Source organism: Osmerus mordax, chromosome 1 (assembly GCF_038355195.1).
Source record: "Osmerus mordax isolate fOsmMor3 chromosome 1, fOsmMor3.pri, whole genome shotgun sequence".
In the NCBI taxonomy this organism is placed as follows: Eukaryota; Metazoa; Chordata; class Actinopteri; order Osmeriformes; family Osmeridae; genus Osmerus; species Osmerus mordax.
Genome location: NC_090050.1, coordinates 23,626,360 through 23,647,065, shown reverse-complemented (window position 1 = coordinate 23,647,065; position 20,706 = coordinate 23,626,360). Strand labels below are relative to the sequence as shown.

Here is a 20,706-nt window from a genome sequence, read left to right as displayed (position 1 = left end):
GTTAGTATGGCTACCCGCAATGTTTTTGGGGCTATCTTGTTGTTATTATCAGTGACCTATGCACTTTGTAAAGCTCTCTCTTGGAAGTCGCTTTGGATAAAAGCGTCTATGGCCACGAAACATCAGCTGAATAAATGAACGTTAAAACGTAAACAGGGCATGACAGTCAGCGTATACACCGATGGTGATTGGCCTATACACCTAGTCCAATCACAAGGTCCGTTTTGTCGTGAACCTTAACGGTAGGCCTACAGCTGTATCTTGCCGTTGAAAAACAACTGCTTAAAATGTTATTGAGTGAGTGAAATCAGATGTAGTATATCTAAAGCAAGCCCTGCATATCAATGGATATTCAGAGGAGCGCTGTAGAATATCCCGAAGTTGTGTCAGTCACTGTGATAGAAACCATGAGCCCAGCATAGATAAACATACTGTCATGCAGTTTTATGTTGAAGGCATAAGTACCCAGAGGCTAAGGTAAATACACTCACCAGTGCACACGCACACACACTGTGCGTGCACACACACTCAGCTCATGCACACACACACTCCCACCGCCTGACACCACACACACACACTCCCCTCGTCAAACACCACACACACACAACAGCACACATGCACACAGACACTCCCACTCTCTGACACCACACACACACACACACACACAGCTTCTCTCTCATACATTGGTTGGCCTGATTATGTTTAAATTAATTCTAACTCTCCTTTCAGACAGCTTGGTCCTCCTCAGACAGACGACTGTGGTGTTCAGCTGTACAGTACCAGCAGGTAGAACAGTGTTTCCTGTGCTGGTCCGGCCCTGTCTGGGGTACCAGCAGGTAGAACAGTGTTTCCTGTGCCGGTCCGGCCCTGTCTGGGGTACCAGCAGGTAGAACAGTGTTTCCTGTGCCGGTCCGGCCCTGTCTGGGGTACCAGCGGGTAAAACAGTGTTTCCTGTGCCGGTCCAGCCCTGTCTGGGGTACCAGCAGGTAGAACAGTGTTTCCTGTGCCGGTCCAGCCCTGTCTGGGGTACCAGCAGGTAGAACAGTGTTTCCTGTGCCGGTCCAGCCCTGTCTGGGGTACCAGCGGGTAGAACAGTGTTTCCTGTGCCAGTCCAGCTCTGTCTGGGGTACCAGGGCTGACCCCCGCCAGCTGCCTCACTGGTGTCTACAGCTAGTCTAGTCCTTCCCCAGCTGTACAGAGCGATAAGGGCCCCAGCTAAAAATAACTCTCCTGATCGGAGAGAGATGGTGTCATTCACTGTTCTTCGTGTTCTTGAAGTTGTGGGACAAAAACACCCAGCAGAGACCTGACTGATGACATCTCAACACTCTCTCGACATCCTCTTTCACCTCCTCCTCTCCTCTTAGTGTATAAAAATTATGTGGATTTGTGTGTACTGGTGTGTGTGTGGGGGGGTAAGTGTGTGTATGGACTTGTGTGTGTGGACTTGCATGTCTGTGTGTATGTGTATGTGGGGTGGATCCATAGTTGAGAGTTAGGTTGTTCACCATTCCAGACACAGCTATGGTTTGGAAGTTTCAGTCCTTCTAAATGAGTTTAGTTGTTAATCACACCCCCAACAGTGCTAAATTAAATCCCACAGCTGCCCTGAATGGGCTCCCCTTCAAGAAGCCTGTGTTAGAGAACTGACCCTGTGTTCCCTTCCCCTGAAAAAAGTCTGACATTAGTAATTGCCTACAAGGCTTTCTCCTTCTGACCCACAAGTCAGCATGCCATTCTGACCTGAAAGTTCTGACCTCAAGAACAGTTTTGTTAGGATGCTGACGCATACATTCATAACCAAGAATAACACTTTTTCCCAGATTAATCGGAATCCCCACCAAGATGGATGATTTTAGCCACGCCTCAGACCAGGATGGATGATTTTAGCCACGCCTCAGACCAGGATGGATGAGTTTAGCCACGCCTCAGAACAGGATGGATGAGTTTAGCCACGCCTCAGACCAGGATGGATGATTTTAGCCACGCCTCAGACCAGGATGGATGAGTTTAGCCACGCCTCAGAACAGGATGGATGAGTTTAGCCACGCCTCAGACCAGGATGGATGAGTTTAGCCACGCCTCAGACCAGGATGGATGAGTTTAGCCACGCCACAGACCAGGATGGATGAGTTTAGCCACGCCTCAGACCAGGATGGATGAGTTTAGCCACGCCACAGACCAGGATGGATGAGTTTAGCCACGCCTCAGAACAGACGAAGAAGCAGTTCAGTTACACAAAAGATGCTAATCACTCCATTAGATGCACACTCCCTGTTCCTCCCTTCATTTAGTCAGGAAGAACAAAGACTCGACTGTACTAACAACCTGCTTAAACGCCACCCAGAGACACAGAGCACTTCAGACACTAGGCACTGGCAGTAGTGTAGTCTAGTATGGGGTAGTGTACTCTAGTATGAAGTAGTGTAGTCTAGTCTGAAGTAGTGTAGCATGAAGATAGCCCACCCCATCCCCCACACCTCGGCTCAGGATGTAGTGGGCTTCAGGAAAGACTGGCAGGCATACGACATATGTCTGCGCATCACATGACTAGAGCCCCAGGACATACAGAGAACCATGGAAGAACAGCCAATGATGTCACTGCCACAGGGACCAATGGCCAGAAAGGGTGATCCACCTCATTTGCATTTTCGGTTTTCTATCAGGCGCCAGATGGGACGACACAGCAGGACCCTCCTCTCTGGTGAGGGTTCAGAGAATCATGGGGGGGGGGGGAGGGGTCAGAAAGAGTGAGAGGTCAGAGAGAGAGAGCAAATGAGATAGGACAGAGAGAGAGAGAGGATGAAGGGAAAGATAGCGATAAACCAAGAGAGAGGGTCTCTTCTGTCATTGGTTGGGCAATTCAGTTGACCACTCTGGGGTGACAGGCAACATGTGGAGCTCCCCGGGCAGTACCTCACCCTCACTCCCCCCATCCCATCACCTCCTCCCACTCTGCCCCCACCCACCCTTCAGGCCCCCACTTCCCCTTCAGCTCTCACTCCACTCCACCCCCTCCCATCCTTCTCCCTCGCCCTCCTCCTTCACTCTCTCTGGCCCCTCACCCTCTCTCCCATGATGGTCTGAACACTGGAGACAAGGCTAAATGCTAGAAGTCTTTTAGAAGCAGATTATATATAGCCTCTGATTAAAGCGGGCGGGAACATGACCTATATACATAACAACATTTATCTCACTCTCTCTGCTCAGCTACACAATGTGTCCAGAACTCCACTACTGGGTCCATGGCTCTAATTACAGCAGAATCTGAACCCACACCACACCTCGTTAATATAGTTTTCATTACTAGGTCCAGGGTTTGGGAGTCAAAGACAAGACTGTAGACCTCTAGGGATCATAGCACCCAGGTTGGACGGACCACAGATGACCGAGAACGAGAGAAAGTGTAAGAAAGAAAAGTAAAGATGGAGAGATAGATAGAGATTGGGTTAGAGAAAGAGTTTAGGAAACAAAATTAGAGAGAGAGAAAATATAGGGTTAAAAAGAGACTTTGAAAACTAAAGTTAACGAGAGAGAGATCGTAAGATATGTAAAGACAGGGTTGAAGAGAAAGCAAGAGTTTGAGAAAGCAAGATGAAGTTATAGGGAGAGAGAGAGAGAGACAGAGAGAGGGAGAAAGAGAAGTAAAGATAGGATTAAAGAGAAAGAGTTTCAAAAGGCAAGATAAAGTTAGAGAGAGAGAGGCGGAGAGGGAAAGGAAGATCAGTGCATCCTATTAGATGATTACCAGCCATCCTGTGTCTGAGCCTCTCTCTCTCCCCCTGGGACCCCCGGGTGGGTGGAAGGATCAGAGGGAGGAGAGAGAGGCCTTTCTCCTTCCACATCAATCTTTCTGATCCCATCCCGCTGCTGCCCATGACCGCATATCCGCCGGTGACAGTTGCCACGGCAGCTCCAGCAGCGAGAATGGGATGGATCCAGGAGCCAATCAGACGGCTCCATCAGCCACCTGAGGTTGATTTAGAAGCTGTGGTCATTGTGGTGGAGATTATAGAGCCTGACCCTCTTCTTGGTCCCTCAATCTCTCTCCATTCATCCCTCTCTCCCTCCACAGAGACACAGACATACAGTATACAAACACACACACACACAGTACACACACACACACACAGTACACACACACACACCTCAGAGGAGAGAGGTATCCACACACAACCCTACACATGTGAGTGGTGGACCAGGGTTGGACCCTGGCTGGTTTGGCATCATCAATCAGAACCCCTCTGAGCACCAGTCCAGTCAGCCGTCACACAGGGGAGCCCCGCAGCCAGGCACCAGAAGAGACGCTTCCAGCCCGGGCTTCTGCTCCCAGAATCCCTCTGGTTGGCAGAGCAGAGTGCAACAGATTGTGGGGTCCTGGAGGAGTGGAGGTGCTTGAGACTGGTGAGAGGCCAGAGAGGGAGGGGGGGTTGAGGGGTGAGGAGAGATGGAGAGATGCTTGAGACTGGTGAGAGGCCAGAAAGGGAGGGGATGGGGGGGGGGGGTTGAGGGGTGAGGTGAGGTGAGGGGGGTTGAGGTGAGATGGAGAGGGAGAGGGTGAGGGGGGTGAGAGGCCAGAGAGGGAGAGGTGAGTGGGGTTGAGGGAGGTCGAGAGGTGACGTGAGATGGAGAGATGCTTGAGACAGAGCTGGCTGGATCAGTCACAAGGCGCTTACGTAAAGGACCAGATGGATCGCTGGTGACCTCATCACCTGCCCATATGTCCCTCCAGCAGGTGAGCTGAGAGGCGGGGCTGAGAGAAAAGTAACGTATGAAACAAAAAACGAAACTTCACTTTCGGTCCCTGTGAGCTAATCGGAGATTAATATTCTGTGATGAAACATTAGCGCCCATGAATTACATGAAATTATAGCAAGGGGAGAAACCAATTATCCAAGCTATTTTAGGACTTTTGTTAGTCTGTGTTCTTATTTCAGGGTGGGGATGAGACACCGGCGTCTTCCTCTCTCTCGTAACGGAACAGTGTTCAGGAAGAGCAGAGAGCGAGACAGCGTCGGGCTCGTCTGGGGGCTTCTCCTTTCCCTCCGTTTTCCCTCCATTCGGGCTCAGGGAGAGCCGTCCTCTCCCAGTTGCGCTGCGGCAGCCTACAGGGAAGCGCAAGACGAGCGACTGGGTCCTTCTGGGTCCAAACCAGAAGGCGATACGCTGCTCGTGGAGAGCCTGAAGGTCATTGGACGTCACTTCATTAGGCTCATGGAATGCGTTCAGACGAGGCGAGGAAGCGTACAGAACGGTGGTTTCACACCCGAGTGTTGATTGTTTGAGGTCATTCTGACCGACTGGCACGACACACAAAGACTGACTAAAGGCAGCCAAAACCCAGTCAGCAGAGACACACATCAGGAGAGGAGAAGGACTCTGTGACAGTGCCTGTAAAAAGGGCTATACAAAAAATGTGACTGAATGATTGATTGGGGAAGAGGAATTACCTGCTGAACTATGGGCACTATTTTTAAGTATGTACGCTTTGGAAAAAAGCTATATGAATAAAATATGAAATGTAATGTCTAATCTACACGGTCAGACAATACCAGAGGTAATCCTCAGGGCCTGTGCAAGTCTACCATGTTAACAGGGAGTCAGATGGCTGAGCGGTTAGGGAAGAGGGCTAGTAATCAGAAGGTTGCCAGTTCGATTCCCGGCTGTGCCAAATGATGTTGTGTCCTTGGGCAAGGCATTTCACCCTACTTGCCTTGGGGGGAATGTCCCTGTACTTACTGTAAGTCGCTCTGGATAAGAGCGTCTGCTAAATGTAAATGTAACCTCCCCTCTGATTCACTCTTCCCTCAGCCTGTTTCCTGGTGAAAACATTCTCAATCCTTCTTCTTCTCTGGCCCATTGCTGCAGCTTCTTCTTCTTCTGGTCCGGAGGCTGTCTGTTCTATGATGTATTCATGAGTGGGTTCAGATCTAAACACTGAGTGTCCATAACCGCTGAGACACGTGAAGCACCTGTTACATTTGCTAAACACTTGGGCAATCATACACACTCGCATATAAACACACACAAGCACACACACACGTCATGAAGACACACGCACGCACGCAAGCGCACACACACACATAATGAACACACACGCACACACTCACACACAAACAAAAGACTCCCTCACCCACCCACCCACACACACACTACACTCTCTGGCAGCACCTACATTTAGCACTCATGTCCTTATTCGGCCTGTGTTCAGCAAGCCCAACGCTGGATGTCATAAGAGTTTATGCTGCTGTATAAAATGTCTCTCTCTGGCCCATTACTCAGTCCCAGCTTAAGAGGAAGAGAAGATATTTCAACAGCAGGCCCAGGCCTAATACATCCTCTGTCCTTTTCACTTAAAATCGCAAATGGTTGGTTAATACAAGTAAAAGCACTATGAAGCTGCACCATGTACCGCAGTAAAGCATGCTATCGCTTATCGTCCCTTCAAAGATACACAAACACAGTTTGAACCTGTTCCTTTCAGGAAGTGACCTGTTGCTTGGGAGGTGATGGAGCTGAAAACTGCTCCGTCTCATTGGAGGACAAAGACAAATGACAGGCGACCGACGATGATGTCATTTAGAACTCTCACACATCCTTAGATTCTTTGGAACCTTCTTCTCTATGGTATAACACAGACCCCGATAATGGAACTGCGAACCAAATGACGTCCTAACTACTTGTACATGTACAGCATAGGTGGGGTTAAACATCAGCTATTTAGCCCCCGGGGGAGACTCACCCTAGCGTTGTCATGGTCACAATGGTGTACCAGAAGGAGGCCGGGATGCTGGTGAACTTGCTGGAGCTGGACCCCTTCTCGGCGTAGAACATGACGGTGGCGAAGATGATGATGGCCATGGTGAGGGAGAAGAGCAGGAAGCCCAGCTCCGAGGCGCAGCTCTTCAGCGTGTAACCTAGGATACGCAGGCCCTGCGAGTGACGGGAGAACTTGAAGATGCGGAAGACCCGGAACACCCTCAGCGTGACGAAGGCTCCGCTCACGTCCTCGTTGTTGGTCATCACCAGGCCGATGTAGTATGGCAAGATGGCCACCACGTCGATGATGCTCATAACCGATCGCATGAACCGGTACCGGCTGGGCGCGGCGAACAGCCGCATCAGGTACTCCACGGTGAAGATCATGACGCAGGCGGTGTCCATGCAGAAGAACGCCACCGTGTAGCGCTCGCCGCACGGCATGTCCTTCTGGCTGGGCGTGGCCCCGCAGGGCACCGTCTCCACTACGTTGGTGATGACGGAGATGGCGATGAAGAAGCCGGTGACGTAGTAGAACACCAGTGCCATGGTGGAGGTGTGGGGGTTCTCGAAGGCCCGCCACATCGTCTCCCGCACCGTCATGTTGGGGGGCTTTGCGTCCTTGTTGTCCTCCTGGTCGTCCTGGAGACGCTCCGCGTTCTCCCGCTTCCGGTCCTTGTACTCTTCGTAGCAACAGTCGCCGATGATCTCCGGGATGATGCCGAAGAAGGCCAGCTCCTCGTCGTACGCCTGGATGCACTCGCACCGCGGGTAGTGCAGCTTCCCCGTCCGGTAGAAGTTCAGGACGCTCCGGAAGGCGTCGGGGTCGCGGTCGAAGAAGTATTCGTTGGCGTGTTCGTCGTAGAAGAAGTCTTTCTCGGAGCTGCCCAGCAGGGTGTCTGGGAAGCGGTCCAACGTGCTTCTCCACGTCTGGAAGTGGCGCCCGCTCACGTTCAGGACGATCATCTCGTCCTGACGCTTGCTGCGGTCTCCCGGGGCGACGGGCATGGGGCAGTTGGCCACTGGCATCCAGCCAATAGCTGCAGCCCTCGCGAAGGGAAGCCATGCTGCCACTCCTGCTGCCATGGTAACGCACACACACACACACACACACACCGGTTGCAGGTTGCCCTGCTGCTTCAGTCTCTGCTGGGCTGGGACTCAACTGTCATCTGGAACATTTAAATATACGTTATTAGTTATTAATTAAATATCCTTACATCTACAGAAACAGCTGTTCATGATAAGGTAGATACAGAAAAGGAGATGTTTTAAAAGTGTTTACTATAAGTGAGGGAGAACTGCTGAACTTGACGTTTTTTGTTTAGTATTGAGAATTAAATAGGCTGGTTAAACTAGTCCAAGATAGATGTAACGGAAATATGGGTGGATATATTCTCTTCTTAGCACTAAAAACACCTGAAGAATTGAATATAATTTTCTGAAGATTTGTCATGTTAACACAACAGTGCTACTGCACATAAAAATCCATAATACGCAGCACAGTCTCAAATGAAACCTGTTGAATCCGTAACACCCGACACGAACAATCAATATAATTATAAATATTTAAATACACTATCTGCAGCTTGAAACGTGTTTGAAACTACAAAGTATAGCTGCAATGCACTAAAAATTATTCCAACAGTGCAACCCCGTATATCTGTCATCTATGCACTCGTGTTAACGCTGTCTTTAGGAACAGTGTAAGAATCAAGCAACGTAAAGCCTCATCTAAACACGAACAGATTAGACATAACCTACCATAGTTCACAAAAAGAATGCACTGTTCTTCTACTATATCAAAGCTCACCTCCAAACACGGAAAGACAGTAATGATCTTTTCCACAGATGCCACAGGAATATAACTCCTTAAGTCGATTGCGCACCGCGAGGAGAAAAAAAGACCTTTATTCGGAACGGTGAAAGAAGCTGAGAGTAACATCGGAGAGAACCGCTAGTGATGTCGGTAACGGAACTAAAACGAGACACGGATATGTATCTGTAATTAACTAAAAGTTGTATCTTTGTTTTCCACAACTGGATCTAGCGGTTCCAGCAGGGCGGTTGACCGAGATCCATTTAGGCTACACCTCCACCGGGGTGTAACGGTCACACCTCACCGTCGCGCATGCTTCGGTTGCAAGTGCGTGATGGACAAGAACGAGGAGCTTTTCTCTTTCTGTCTGGAGCGCGCGCTCGTCAGCTCTCCTTCGCCGTGCGTTCAGTCAGTTTTTTTGTGACCTCACCTCATACAGTAGTACAGGTACCTACTAGGTATGCACGCTGTGTCCATTCGACTACATAAACCAGTTATGACCAGTAGTTATACGCCAATACAATCTCAAACCTCATCCTGTCATGGGTTTTGAGATTTAACGGTCGAATACCAGCCTCCAACTAGAAACTAAATTATACAAGTTCTCTCTCATCCGCCGGTCTTTGTATGCACACGATCAGCCAATTAGAGCCATTTATGAATACAGGGGAGTTATGGTTTAAATGAGCGGAGTAACACAGCGGTCCTTGGCCTAATTAATTGTGACCAACATAACAAAAAGAAAGACGAGGAACGAATTTTCAAAAAAGATTTGGAACTGAATGAAACAGAATATTTGATCATACTGTAGCTTCACTCTCAAGGGTTGTGTGTGTATGTATGTGTGTGTATGTGTGTGTGTAGCCTATGTGTGTGTGTGTGTGTGTGTGTGTGGGGGGGGGGGGGGGTCGGCGGGTGGCGGGGGAGGGGGATTGAGAGAGGGAGAATACTGTAACTGTGTAACTATGGCAACCCTCATTCAAAATACAGCACCGTTTGAGGAAACTTGATTATCCTGTCTTATGCTCGTGTAAACAGACGGGATCCTAAATCCTCTATAGAACAGCTGTCGCGTTTAATTGTACTTTAGGATGATGACAAAAGAGTCGGCTATTAGCCTATAACTAAAATATATTTTATTTAATTGAATCTGACTGGCCGCTTAGTGAATACAATAATAGTGCCCTGATATTTGTATTCGTGCACTGTCGGTGTTGCTGAGACCGCCACTGTTAGGCTAGTACTGACTGAATAGCTACCCTGCTGGGAGGTGAAATGTGGAAAGCAACACACAATCAACTGTTAGCCTATTTTTCCAGACGGAAGAAAACAAAACGACAGACCACTTCATCGCCATGTTATATAGCCTACTTAAAAAGAGACTGTAAAAAAAATTAGAGCGTTGAGGTTGTTGCAGTAAAATAGATTTAAGGAGGCTTCGAAATAGTGGTGAATATTTTAGGCCTACAGTCCACTCTAATAGTCTACAGTAGCCCTACTGTTTGCTACGGTCTCTGCGATGTAGACTGAGGCAACTCAGAGGTTGAAACGCTGCCATAGTAAAGACAATGTTGCATAAACTGCTGGATGTTCATGACCGGGTGTGACTCAGTGACACGGGTATAGGGGCTTATCTTTGCGTCGCTTGTTAAGTTTCACACCATCAGGCCTTGTCCTTTCCGGAGTCCGAAATGACGTCCGTGATTCTCATTGACACCTTAACTACCGCGAAATTCCTGCCTCTTAAGCTAGAAATTCAATGTTGCTGCAGGATGTAGGACTATTTGTACGATACTGAGGAGTAGGAGGCTAGGCCAACGTTGAACTATCTTGACCTACATGCACAGGTGCACTTGTGATCGTCACGACTTGATCTTGGACTTTCTGCTATATTTTCTACGCTATAGGCTACATTATGAAGGCTATACGCTTGGGATGAACGTGTATTCGTATTAATGAATACAATTAGGCTACTGTTAATGTATCTGACTGTCATGCATTATATCAAGGGTGTCATAACAACATTTTAGTCATTTAGCAGACGCTCTTATCCAACGCGGAAGTTTGTAGCCTATTTCATAGGACCAGCGGTAGACTAACCACAACTGAACCCGAAATGAGTTAAAGGCTAACGGTAGCTAACAGTCGCTCGTGAAACAAAATTTGACCCACCATATAACCAAGTTATCGCAAAATCTCTTCAATTCAGTGAAATTCTACACAATGACACATAATGCCAGGATATACCTACCATCAAAAACATCAGTGCATCCAGAGGATAGACGTCAAAGATCTGAAATGCTTATTTGCTGCATGAATGAACCCTTTCAGTGCTTTAATTATTTGATGAAAACCAATCCCTGTGTAGATTGTCTAGGTCTTAACACACAGTCAAGTGCTTTTCTACAACAACAAAAACGTGTGGATTCAAGTGTGAATACAGATCCTACACAGTCGACTGAAGCTGAGTAAAATTGAAAAAAAAAAACTGTATCATGCACTTGCTGGCGCACAACTTCTATTTTTTTCTATTAGTTATGTGGTTGTGTAGAATAGAGTGTTTTCAAGTGCATCTTGATGAATCACATGAGATTTATATCCAATAAGAGAGGGATTTAGAGTGCTAGCTTCCAGGGTTAGAGTCGGCTTCTGCATTCTCATCATGGCACTGTTCTGTTTTCCGCGGTCTCCACCACCAGACTTATTAGGTAAATATGATAATTCAGTAGGATTATGTTATTAAGTCTTTTATTATCAAATTAATTTAGCAGGCTAATAAATGCATTAAAGGCTACCATTATCATCAAATTATTGAAATACATATATTTTCAACATTGTAACATTAGTCATACTCAACTTCTCAATATTCTAAAAATGTAGGCTAGGCCTACACCATTTGGATACTAAAGATGATTTTCTGTGAAATGATAACAGAATGGCAATCCCTCACACTACTGTTATATGACAAACATACACTGTGCTGATTAATCAATATCAAAGTTTAATCTAGTTGTATTAAATACTGTATTGAATGTGAGATCACACTTCCATCTTCCCAGCAGCAAATCATTGAGTGTTTTCCTGGCATGTGTGAGTCCCCAGCTGTCAGGCTGCCATGTTTGTAGTCCACCTCCAGCTGTCAGGCTGCCATGTTTGTAGTCCACCTCCAGCTGTCAGGCTGCCATGTTTGTAGTCCACCTCCAGCTGTCCGGCTGCCATGATCGTAGTCCAGGGGATTTACATAGAGCCTGATGCTCCCGCCCATAGATATATATATAAAGACTAGATGTCTTACGGCGGAGTCTAGAACGTCCGCACATGGCGGCCATCTTGCTACAGTCAACTCGCGTACTTTTTAAATGACCATAACTTGCTAAATTTCCAACCAATTTTTTAACGGTTTGGTTTATTATCAACGTCAGAGATGTCGTTACGCCACTGCATACTTCTATTCTTTTTTATCTTTTTTTATAATATAATTATTCATAAGTATGCAGTGGCATAACGACATCTCTGACGTTGATAACAAACCAAACCGTTTAAAAATCGGTTGAAAATTGAGCAAGTTATGGTCATTTAAAAAGTACATGTAGCACCAACACAATGTTATGGGTGAGCGAGTTGACTGTAGCAAGATGGCCGCCATGTGCGGACGTTCGACTCCGTTGTCCAGCAACGCAGATGAGACATCTACCCTTTATATATATCTATGCCCCCGCCCATCTGGTGTGACAGGAAGTGATGTAAACAAACTCTTGATGGATGTGTCTGGATTTATCTCTGTACTTCATGTTCTCAGATGGTTGTTCCCGTTTCAACAGAGGAGCTCCACCCCCAGGAGAGGGGGAGGGTGGAGAGGAGGGAGGAGATCAGGGAGGCAGGAGTGAAAGGGGAAGAGGGAGAGAAAAAAGAAGGGGGAGGGAGGGAAAGAGGGAGGAGAGGGAGGGGATGTGAGTGATGGCGGGGGGAATTAAATGCTAATATTTCTCTATAGAGACTGGCTTATAACACGTGAGGTGACTGGAACATTCATCAGTTGAAGGTTTTGACGTGTACTGTGTTTCTAGATACAAGACATTGGCTTTTTTTCCCCAGTCAACTGCAGAATCCAACCCAGCTCGTAATGATGCTGGTTTACGTGTGTATGTGTGTGTATGTGTGTGTGTGTGTGTGTGTGTGTGTGTGTGTGTGTGTGTGTGTGTGTGTGTGGGAAGGGAGGGGGGCAATGTGACACGTGGACCAGGGTCCTTAGGCTCAGGGAGGGAGTTGAGGATACAAGGGTGTGTGTGTGTGTGACTACGCAGTGTGTATGTTTGTACAGTGTGTGTGTACTGTGTGTGTGTGTGTTTGTACTGTGTATGTGTGTGTGTAAAGTGTATGTGTGAGTGTTTGTACAGTGTGTGTGTTTGTACAGTGTGTGTGTTTGTACAGTGTGTGTGTCTACTGTCTGTGTGTGTGAACCATGTGTGTCAGTGTGAGTACCGTGTGTTTGTGTGTGTGTGTGTGTGTGTGTGTGTGAGGCAGCGGGGGGGAGGGAGGTAGCAGTGTGACAGGTGTACCAGGGACCTGAGGCTCAGAGAGGGACTATAGGACACAAGGGTGTGTGTGTGTACAGTGTGTGTGTACAGTGTGTGTGTGTGTGTACAGTGTGTGTGTGTGTGTGTACAGTGTGTGTGTGTGTGTGTACAGTGTGTGTGTGTGTACAGTGTGTGTGTGTGTGTACAGTGTGTGTGTGTGAGAGGTAACCATGAGGACAAGGTTCACAAGGCCGTCCTGGAGAGGGAGAAGAGGAAGAGGTTGGAAGGTCATTGACAAGGCAGCGCATAACATAAACAATCGAAATCAGCTGTTGTGGGAGAAGGAAAATGTGAGGAGCAGAGACTGTAAGGTGAGGGGGGATGGAGAGCGACAGAGAGAGAGAGAGAGAGACAGAGAGAGAGAGAGAGAGAGACAGAGAGAGAGAGAGAGAGAGAGAGACAGCGAGAGAGAGAGACAGAGAGAGAGAGAGAGAGAGAGAGAGAGAGAGAGAGAGAGAGAGAGAGAGAGAGAGACAGAGAGAGAGAGAGACAGAGAGACAGAGAGACAGAGAGAGAGAGAGAGAGAGAGAGAGAGAGAGAGAGAGAGAGAGAGAGAGGTAAAGAACAAGGGGTATGGCAACAAAGAGAGGAATAAAGGACTGATGTTTCTTGGGTTCCCTAGAGATGGGGCATGTGTACACAGTGTGCCTTTGGATCTGTAAACAAACTAACAAACATTTTGATCTGTAAACAAATTTAAAAAAATCCTACACCACGAGAAACACTCACAGCCCCTTGCAGTCCGGACACTCGTCATCAGGGCTGATTTCTCTCAGCCAGTGTGACGTCTGTGACATTATCTGAGACAATGTTTGAAATGAGCTCACACCTGGGTCGACAGCCTCTGGGTGATTTATGGCAGAGTCATGAATAACTGTACAAGCAATAATGAATATATTCAATAAGGTATCTACTGATTAATGCTCTGTAATGAGTCATGGGAAAACTAGCCTGGGATAATGTTGCCGTAATAACGTCTGGATCATAATGTGAGCACGATGATGTTGGGATGATGATGTTGGGATAATGTGAGCATCAAAATGTTGGAATGTTAAAGTTAAGTTGCCATGACAATGTTGTTTGTTGCCAAGATACTGTTGATGCTGTTGTCTCCTCAGACCATGAGTCCCGTTCACCAACCCTTAGCAGCTCCAAGCCTGCTAATCATTCCTCCATTTCACTTCCATGAAGTCTAAAAACTGAGCTCTACCACTGCATCCGCCTTCAGACAGAAACGGCAGTTCCAGCACTGTGACGGGAGGGGGGCTGTTCTCTGTCTCCCGACCTACTTCTGATGGCTTGCATCACCACCATCACTGGAGCTGCTAAAACATCAAAGAGTTGAGGAGATTCTAGACATTCACCAGTCAAAAACCCTGAGGAGGAGAGGAGGGGAGGAGAGGAGGGGAGGAAGGAAGGAGGGCAGAGGAGAGGAGGAGGAGGGGAGGAGAGGAGGGGAGGAAGGAGAGTAGAGGAGGAAGAGGGGAGAGGAGAGGAGGGGAGGGAGGAGAGCAGAGGAGGCAGAGGAGAGGAGGAGGGGAGGAAGGAGAGAGGAGGAAGAGGGGAGAGGAGAGGAGAGGAGAGGAGGGGAGGGAGGAGAAGACATCTCCAGCGTTTTCAAACTCATTTGACTCTTCAAAGGTCGAGGATACTTCATGAACATAAACAAATTGTTATGATTAATATTGACCGTGGGTGGGATTTGAATGTCATGCCACCGCTGCAGTGTGGTGTGTGTACAGCGAGGTACAGGTTCTCCTGTCTGACCTCGCAGACCAGGAGGCCAGGGGAGCAGGGTGGATCTGGTAATGGATGACATTTCTTTGAATCAATGCACATGAAATGCCAGGTGTTGTTCTTTGTTGTGTAATGGTGGACGGTCTCTGGTCCGAAATAGGATGCAGAGAGAGGAGGGAGAGACAGGGAAACAAAGGAATAGGGAGAGAACGAGAGAAAGGGAGAGAAAGGGAGAGGAGGGAAATGGAAAGAAAGAAAACCAGGGAGGGAGAGAGAAGTAGGGAAAACAAGAAAAGAGAGGGAGGGAGAACCAAAGAAATAGAGCTAGGGAGGAGGAGGAAAAAAACATTCTTTGTGCAGGCTGTGTCCCTGCGTCCCTGTGTCCAATCAGTTGTAGGTCAGCTGCCTTACACTGCCCCAGGAAGATAAAAGGTGTAAAATTGAGATGACATTCAGGTGATATTTCCACAACTCATCCATACAACCCCAGGTCTCTTTTTCATGTTAATTTTAGCTTGAAAGTAACATCAGGAACTGGATACAATCTTTTCTCATGAAATGTCACACAGAACTAAAAAAATATATTTTTTAACTGCCAAGAAACGTAATCTAAAGATCTGACCTTCACAGTCCACGTGAACTCTGACCACCACTTATGTTCAGCAAATGTAACATAGATCCTCCCACCCTGAGTACTTCATCAAGAACTAATTCAATTTGTCCCGATGACATCATGACACAATTACACTCTAAATCTGATCTGCTATTATTAAACCTCATTTATAAAAATAAAAAAGAACTCTGTCACCAACACCCTTTTCAGGATCTCACAGATTTTTTTTCTTCCCATTTACAATTCAATTACAGTTAGACATGACGAAGTACCTCAGTGGTGGCTGCATCTCACACCACATCTACGCTAGATAAGAACATATCATCGATGGCTCCTTATTTGTTTTACCACGGAGAGTAATCACTAAACAAACCTGTGAACAGACACTAATACAACAGCATCTTCAAAGCCATTCAGGTGTTTGGATCAATGCGAGGCAGGCACAGGGAGGATCCGAGAGGGTAAACAGGACATTATATGAGCAGTCACAGCCTCTATGCAGGCCTGGGCAGAAACCATTGCTCTGGACGCGAGCCTTCATTACCTCCTCAGTGATGCGTGCTTCGTACAGAACCTTTTGTCGGGCCTTTATTATAATTGCGTGCTGCTTTGACACATACACACATAAGGACAGTGACACACAGATTAAGTCATTTAGTAAATATTGGATTCTTATGAAGGAACCTCAGACAGCCTGGTTTTGATTAACTCTCAGCATCAGCTTGACAAATGAACCTGAAGAGGTCTTTGTTTCTTAACTCAGATCCTTGGATTGTTCGGTGAACCACCTCAATTTCTTTAGTTTTTTTGTTTGTTTTGCGTTTCAGTATTGTGTATTACCAGTGAGGTAAAACTTTAGTTTAACTGCCCTTCGTGCTCTTTTCTCTCTCTCTGCGTATGTGTCAGAGGTATATTTAGACGGCGCTATGTGGTGAGGTACCAACAGGAGCATATCTGCCAGCTCTCTGAGAGAGAAGCCTTGATGCACATGGGGTGAAAAGCCTCTTTGAAAAGCCTCACCGGTCAATGTAATGGATCAATACTGCTGCCTTTTCAACTTGAAATGTAGTGTGTGTGTGAGCGTTCATGCGTCTTTGTACTGTATATAAAAACACACAAAGACAGACACAGAGTATATATTCTGTGTGTGTATGTGCATGCATGTGTGTGTGTGTGTGTGTATTAACACACACACACACCTGAAATATCTGAAATATTTAAGAATTTCCTGTCACCATGTGTCCTGAGGGAGATCTAGGAGAATCTACAAGAAAGACGAGGAGAAGAGAGACCTGACCAGATACTGACCAGAACAGAGAGAAGAATACATCAGGAGAACATAGAATAGAAACTAGAATAGACACCAGAATAAAATCAGCAGAGACCAGCCAGGCCCTGACATGAGGATAACTGAAACCATCATTCATTACCGCCAAACAACTCATCATCACATGCCTCTTTCCCTGATTACGTATTTAGTTTCAGTAAACATCATTATTCAATCATCTGTCTTTAGTTTCAGTGATTGTGGTTGGATCATTCAGAGGACCGGAAGTGTTTCTGTCCCAGCTGCAGACAGGCAGAGCATGCAGGCTGGCAAAGAGTTTACAGGGGAGGGGGTGGAGAACACACACATACACACTCACAAACACACACAGACACACTCACAAACATACACATACACACCGACACACTCACAAACACACACAGGCACACTCACAAACACACACATACACACTAACAAACACACACATACACACAGACACACTCACAAACACACACATACACACAGACACACTCACAAACACACACACACACAGACACACACTCACTCACAAACACACACATACACACAGACACACTCACAAACACACACACACACACACACACACACAGACACACACTCACCAACACACACATACACGGACACACACACAGACCCTTTAACACGCCCACAATCACACCCACAGCTATCATAGAGGACTGTAACCAGAATCCAACCAACACAAGATTCACACACACACACACTCAAACACACACACACTTGTACACACACTCACTCCAACACACACACACTTGTACACACACTCACTCCAACACACACACACACACACAAACGTAAGAATATAAACACATACACACAAAGAAGTGAGTATGGTGGTATGGACAGCCGGGGTAAATTGGGGCAGTGTGCATGAATAAGCTTCACCTGTCTTTGTAAACAATGTAACCACAGGGACAAAACAGTGGTAGCTCATGACTTGAATGAATTCCTCGGTCCTGGACGTCGGTACCTGATGAGGAGGCGGAGTAGAGCTCCACTCTCCCTGCCAGACTGGAGGAAGCAGCAGCCTCTCTACAACCGTAAAAACTACAGTCCAGAAATAATGAAAAACAACACTGCTTTTATGTCTGTGGTAATGGAACGTACTCCAACCGACTCCCTTCAGAACGATGAACCAGTAACTACATCCCCACACAAAATTGAAAACATATGTCTCACTTGATTACTTGTCCTTTAGGAAGGCTTTATGTTCGTTGGGTTTGACACAAGCTAAATAACAAATAGATCATTCCAGTCTAGTAATCATGGCATTGTTGAGATCTGTATTGAGAGAAACTGAGTTTTCTGTGAAAACTGGTGTTTTTTTTCATTCTCGATATCCATCATTATAATTCACACCACATCCTAAAGTGAACAGGCCAAAGAGAAATTAGGCGTTTGAGAGCCAATGCCATTACGTGATTAAATTACCATTCATAATTGTACCGTCTGGCTATTACAACCATACAGTTACCTGTCTGTCTCTCTCTCTCCATCCCTCTCTCCCACTTCATCCCTCACTCTCTCCCCCTCTCCATCCTTATCTCTCCTCCTTCCTCTCTCTCTCCATCCCTTTCTCTGTCCTCTCTCTCTCTCTCTCTCTCTTCCTCTCCATCCTTCTCTCTCCCTTTCTCTGTCCTCTCTCTCTCTCTCTCTTCCTCTCCATCCCTAGCTGTCTCTCTCTCTCTCTCTCTCTCTCTCTCTCTCTCTCTCTCTCTCTCCATCCCTAGCTCTCTCTGTGTGTCTCTCTCTCTCTCTCTCTCTCTCTCTCTCTCTCTCTCTCTCTCTCTCCATCCCTAGCTCTCTCTTTCTCATGCTTTCTCTCCCTGAGTTGGTCTTGGCGGTTGCAGCTCTGTCATGGCTAACTCAGATCGCCCAGGCTGGACGGTGCAGGAATACTGAACACCCAGTCAAAGGTTTGCTACTTCCTATGAACCATCCCTTGTGGCCCAATGTGTGTGTGTGTGGGTGTGTAGGGTTACTGGTTCAGACCAGTGGTGTGTTTGTGTGTGTGTGTGTGTATTTGCTGGTTCAGATCAGCAGTGTGTGTGCGTGTGTGTGTGTAGGTTTGCAAGTGCGTGTTCATAAACTGAATATGGAAGAGATCTGCCACACTCTCACCTCTGATCATTCAAGAAAGCACCACAGGATATGTCAAAAAATACATTTTAGGTACACATATGAATTACCATTTTTAATTACAGATTAATTTGACAATGATGTGAGAAATGTCCATGTAACTGATTTTAATCATTCCAACTGATTGGTTCCAAACATTTACACACACAGTACCACTGGAACCTTTGATTAAAGTTTGAATAATTTAAACCAGTTATGTGAAAATGTGTCAGATAATCATTTATACGTATCCAGTAATAAGATGTTTGGGTGTCCAGCAGTAACACACTGTATAAGATTGAGGTGTTCTGTAATCCACATTGCAAAGCACCAGCATCCCTCGACCCATGTCACTCTTAACCTCAGAAACGTGCTATTAATACCTCAGTCAGTTCATGTGGAAAACAAACACATCACTGGCACTCGAAGCCTTCCTGTAGACACGATGCACAGAGGACCCTAGTAACGTGTGTGCACCCTAGCAACCAGAGATCTCGGCGCGCTGATGTTTCCAGTCCCTCAAAGGTTAATCGCAGAGGGACGTTCAACGTGTCACATGACCGCTGCTCCAACCAATACGTTTCCCAGCAGCCTCCTCTCTGCTGTGAGGCAGCGGGAGGGGGGGGGGGGGCGGGGGGGGTCTGAGAGTGTGTGTGTGTGAGCATGTCTGTGTATGGGAGTGTGTGTGTGTGTTATATGTGAGAGTGTGTGTGTGAGTGTGTGTGTGAGAGTGTGTGTGTGTTTGTCTGGTGAGGCCAGACAGGTGACAGATCTTGAGCTGATGAATATCTCAGCCTCCAGCCGGAGTGGGTGCCAGGCAACAGATGCCGATAACAACCTCAGATTAGGGCTGAGATTGGCAGATTGGTGACGGCCCCCGCCAAGAAGCTAAAGCTATATTTACCCCTCCAACCCCCCTACCTCCTCCCCTCCAGCCCCCCTACCTCATCCCCTCCCGCCCCCCTACCTCCTCCCCTCCAACCCCCCTACCTCCTCCCCTCCAACCCCCCTACCTCCTCCCCTCCAACCCCCCTACCTCCTCCCCTCCGGCCCCCCTACCTCATCCCCTCCAACCCCCCTACCTCCTCCCCTCCAACCCCCCTACCTCCTCCCCTCCAGCCCCCCTACCTCATCCCCTCCCGCCCCCCTACCTCCTCCCCTCCAACCCCCATACTTCCTCCCCTCCAAACCCCATACCTCCTCCTTCCCACCCTTCTCCCTTCCTCATTCAACCACCGCCCACCTCCCTCCATCCTCCCACTCCTCGCCCTAACTCTACTCTACTCGACCTCTACTCCCCACCCCTCCCCAGTCTGGTGCCGCGTCACAGCGCTGGAGTCTCAAGGAGGAGCTGCAGGTGAAATATTTATCTGAGCAGCAGAATACAACATACTGACAAGTAGGACACACACACACACACACTCTACTGGAGTACACCCACACACTGAGGACTTTGTTTACAGTACCAAACACACTCCCAACAAACACTACCATTCTACAGTGGTGTAAAAATGACTCAGAGACTTAAAAATCCTCAGAGTGTGAGATCTTCTCTGAACTGTGTTGAACTGCTGGAACACATAACAACTCTGGAGATTCATTCAATTCATTCTTTCATCAGTTCGGTCCACTTCATAACCCTCTTTTACTTAATTAATCGGATCACATATTACGTAATCCTTCTGTTCAATTTTACGTTCAACCTTTCACAAACACTCTAACTCTGAAATGTTCTGTCTCACCGCAAAGTTCTTTACAC

At 47.2% G+C, this 20,706-nt stretch overlaps 1 protein-coding gene across 1 annotated transcript in view; it reads right to left on the bottom strand.

The window, feature by feature from the left end:
* The window catches only part of LOC136945597 (A-type voltage-gated potassium channel KCND3-like), a 48,714-nt gene extending 40,869 nt beyond the window's left edge, over positions 1-7,845 (bottom strand). The window contains exon 1 of the mRNA XM_067239515.1: positions 6,743-7,845. Coding sequence (XP_067095616.1) covers positions 6,743-7,845 — 1,103 coding nt within the window. The remainder of the gene's footprint in view (positions 1-6,742) is intronic.
* Positions 7,846-20,706: the final 12,861 nt, after the last annotated feature.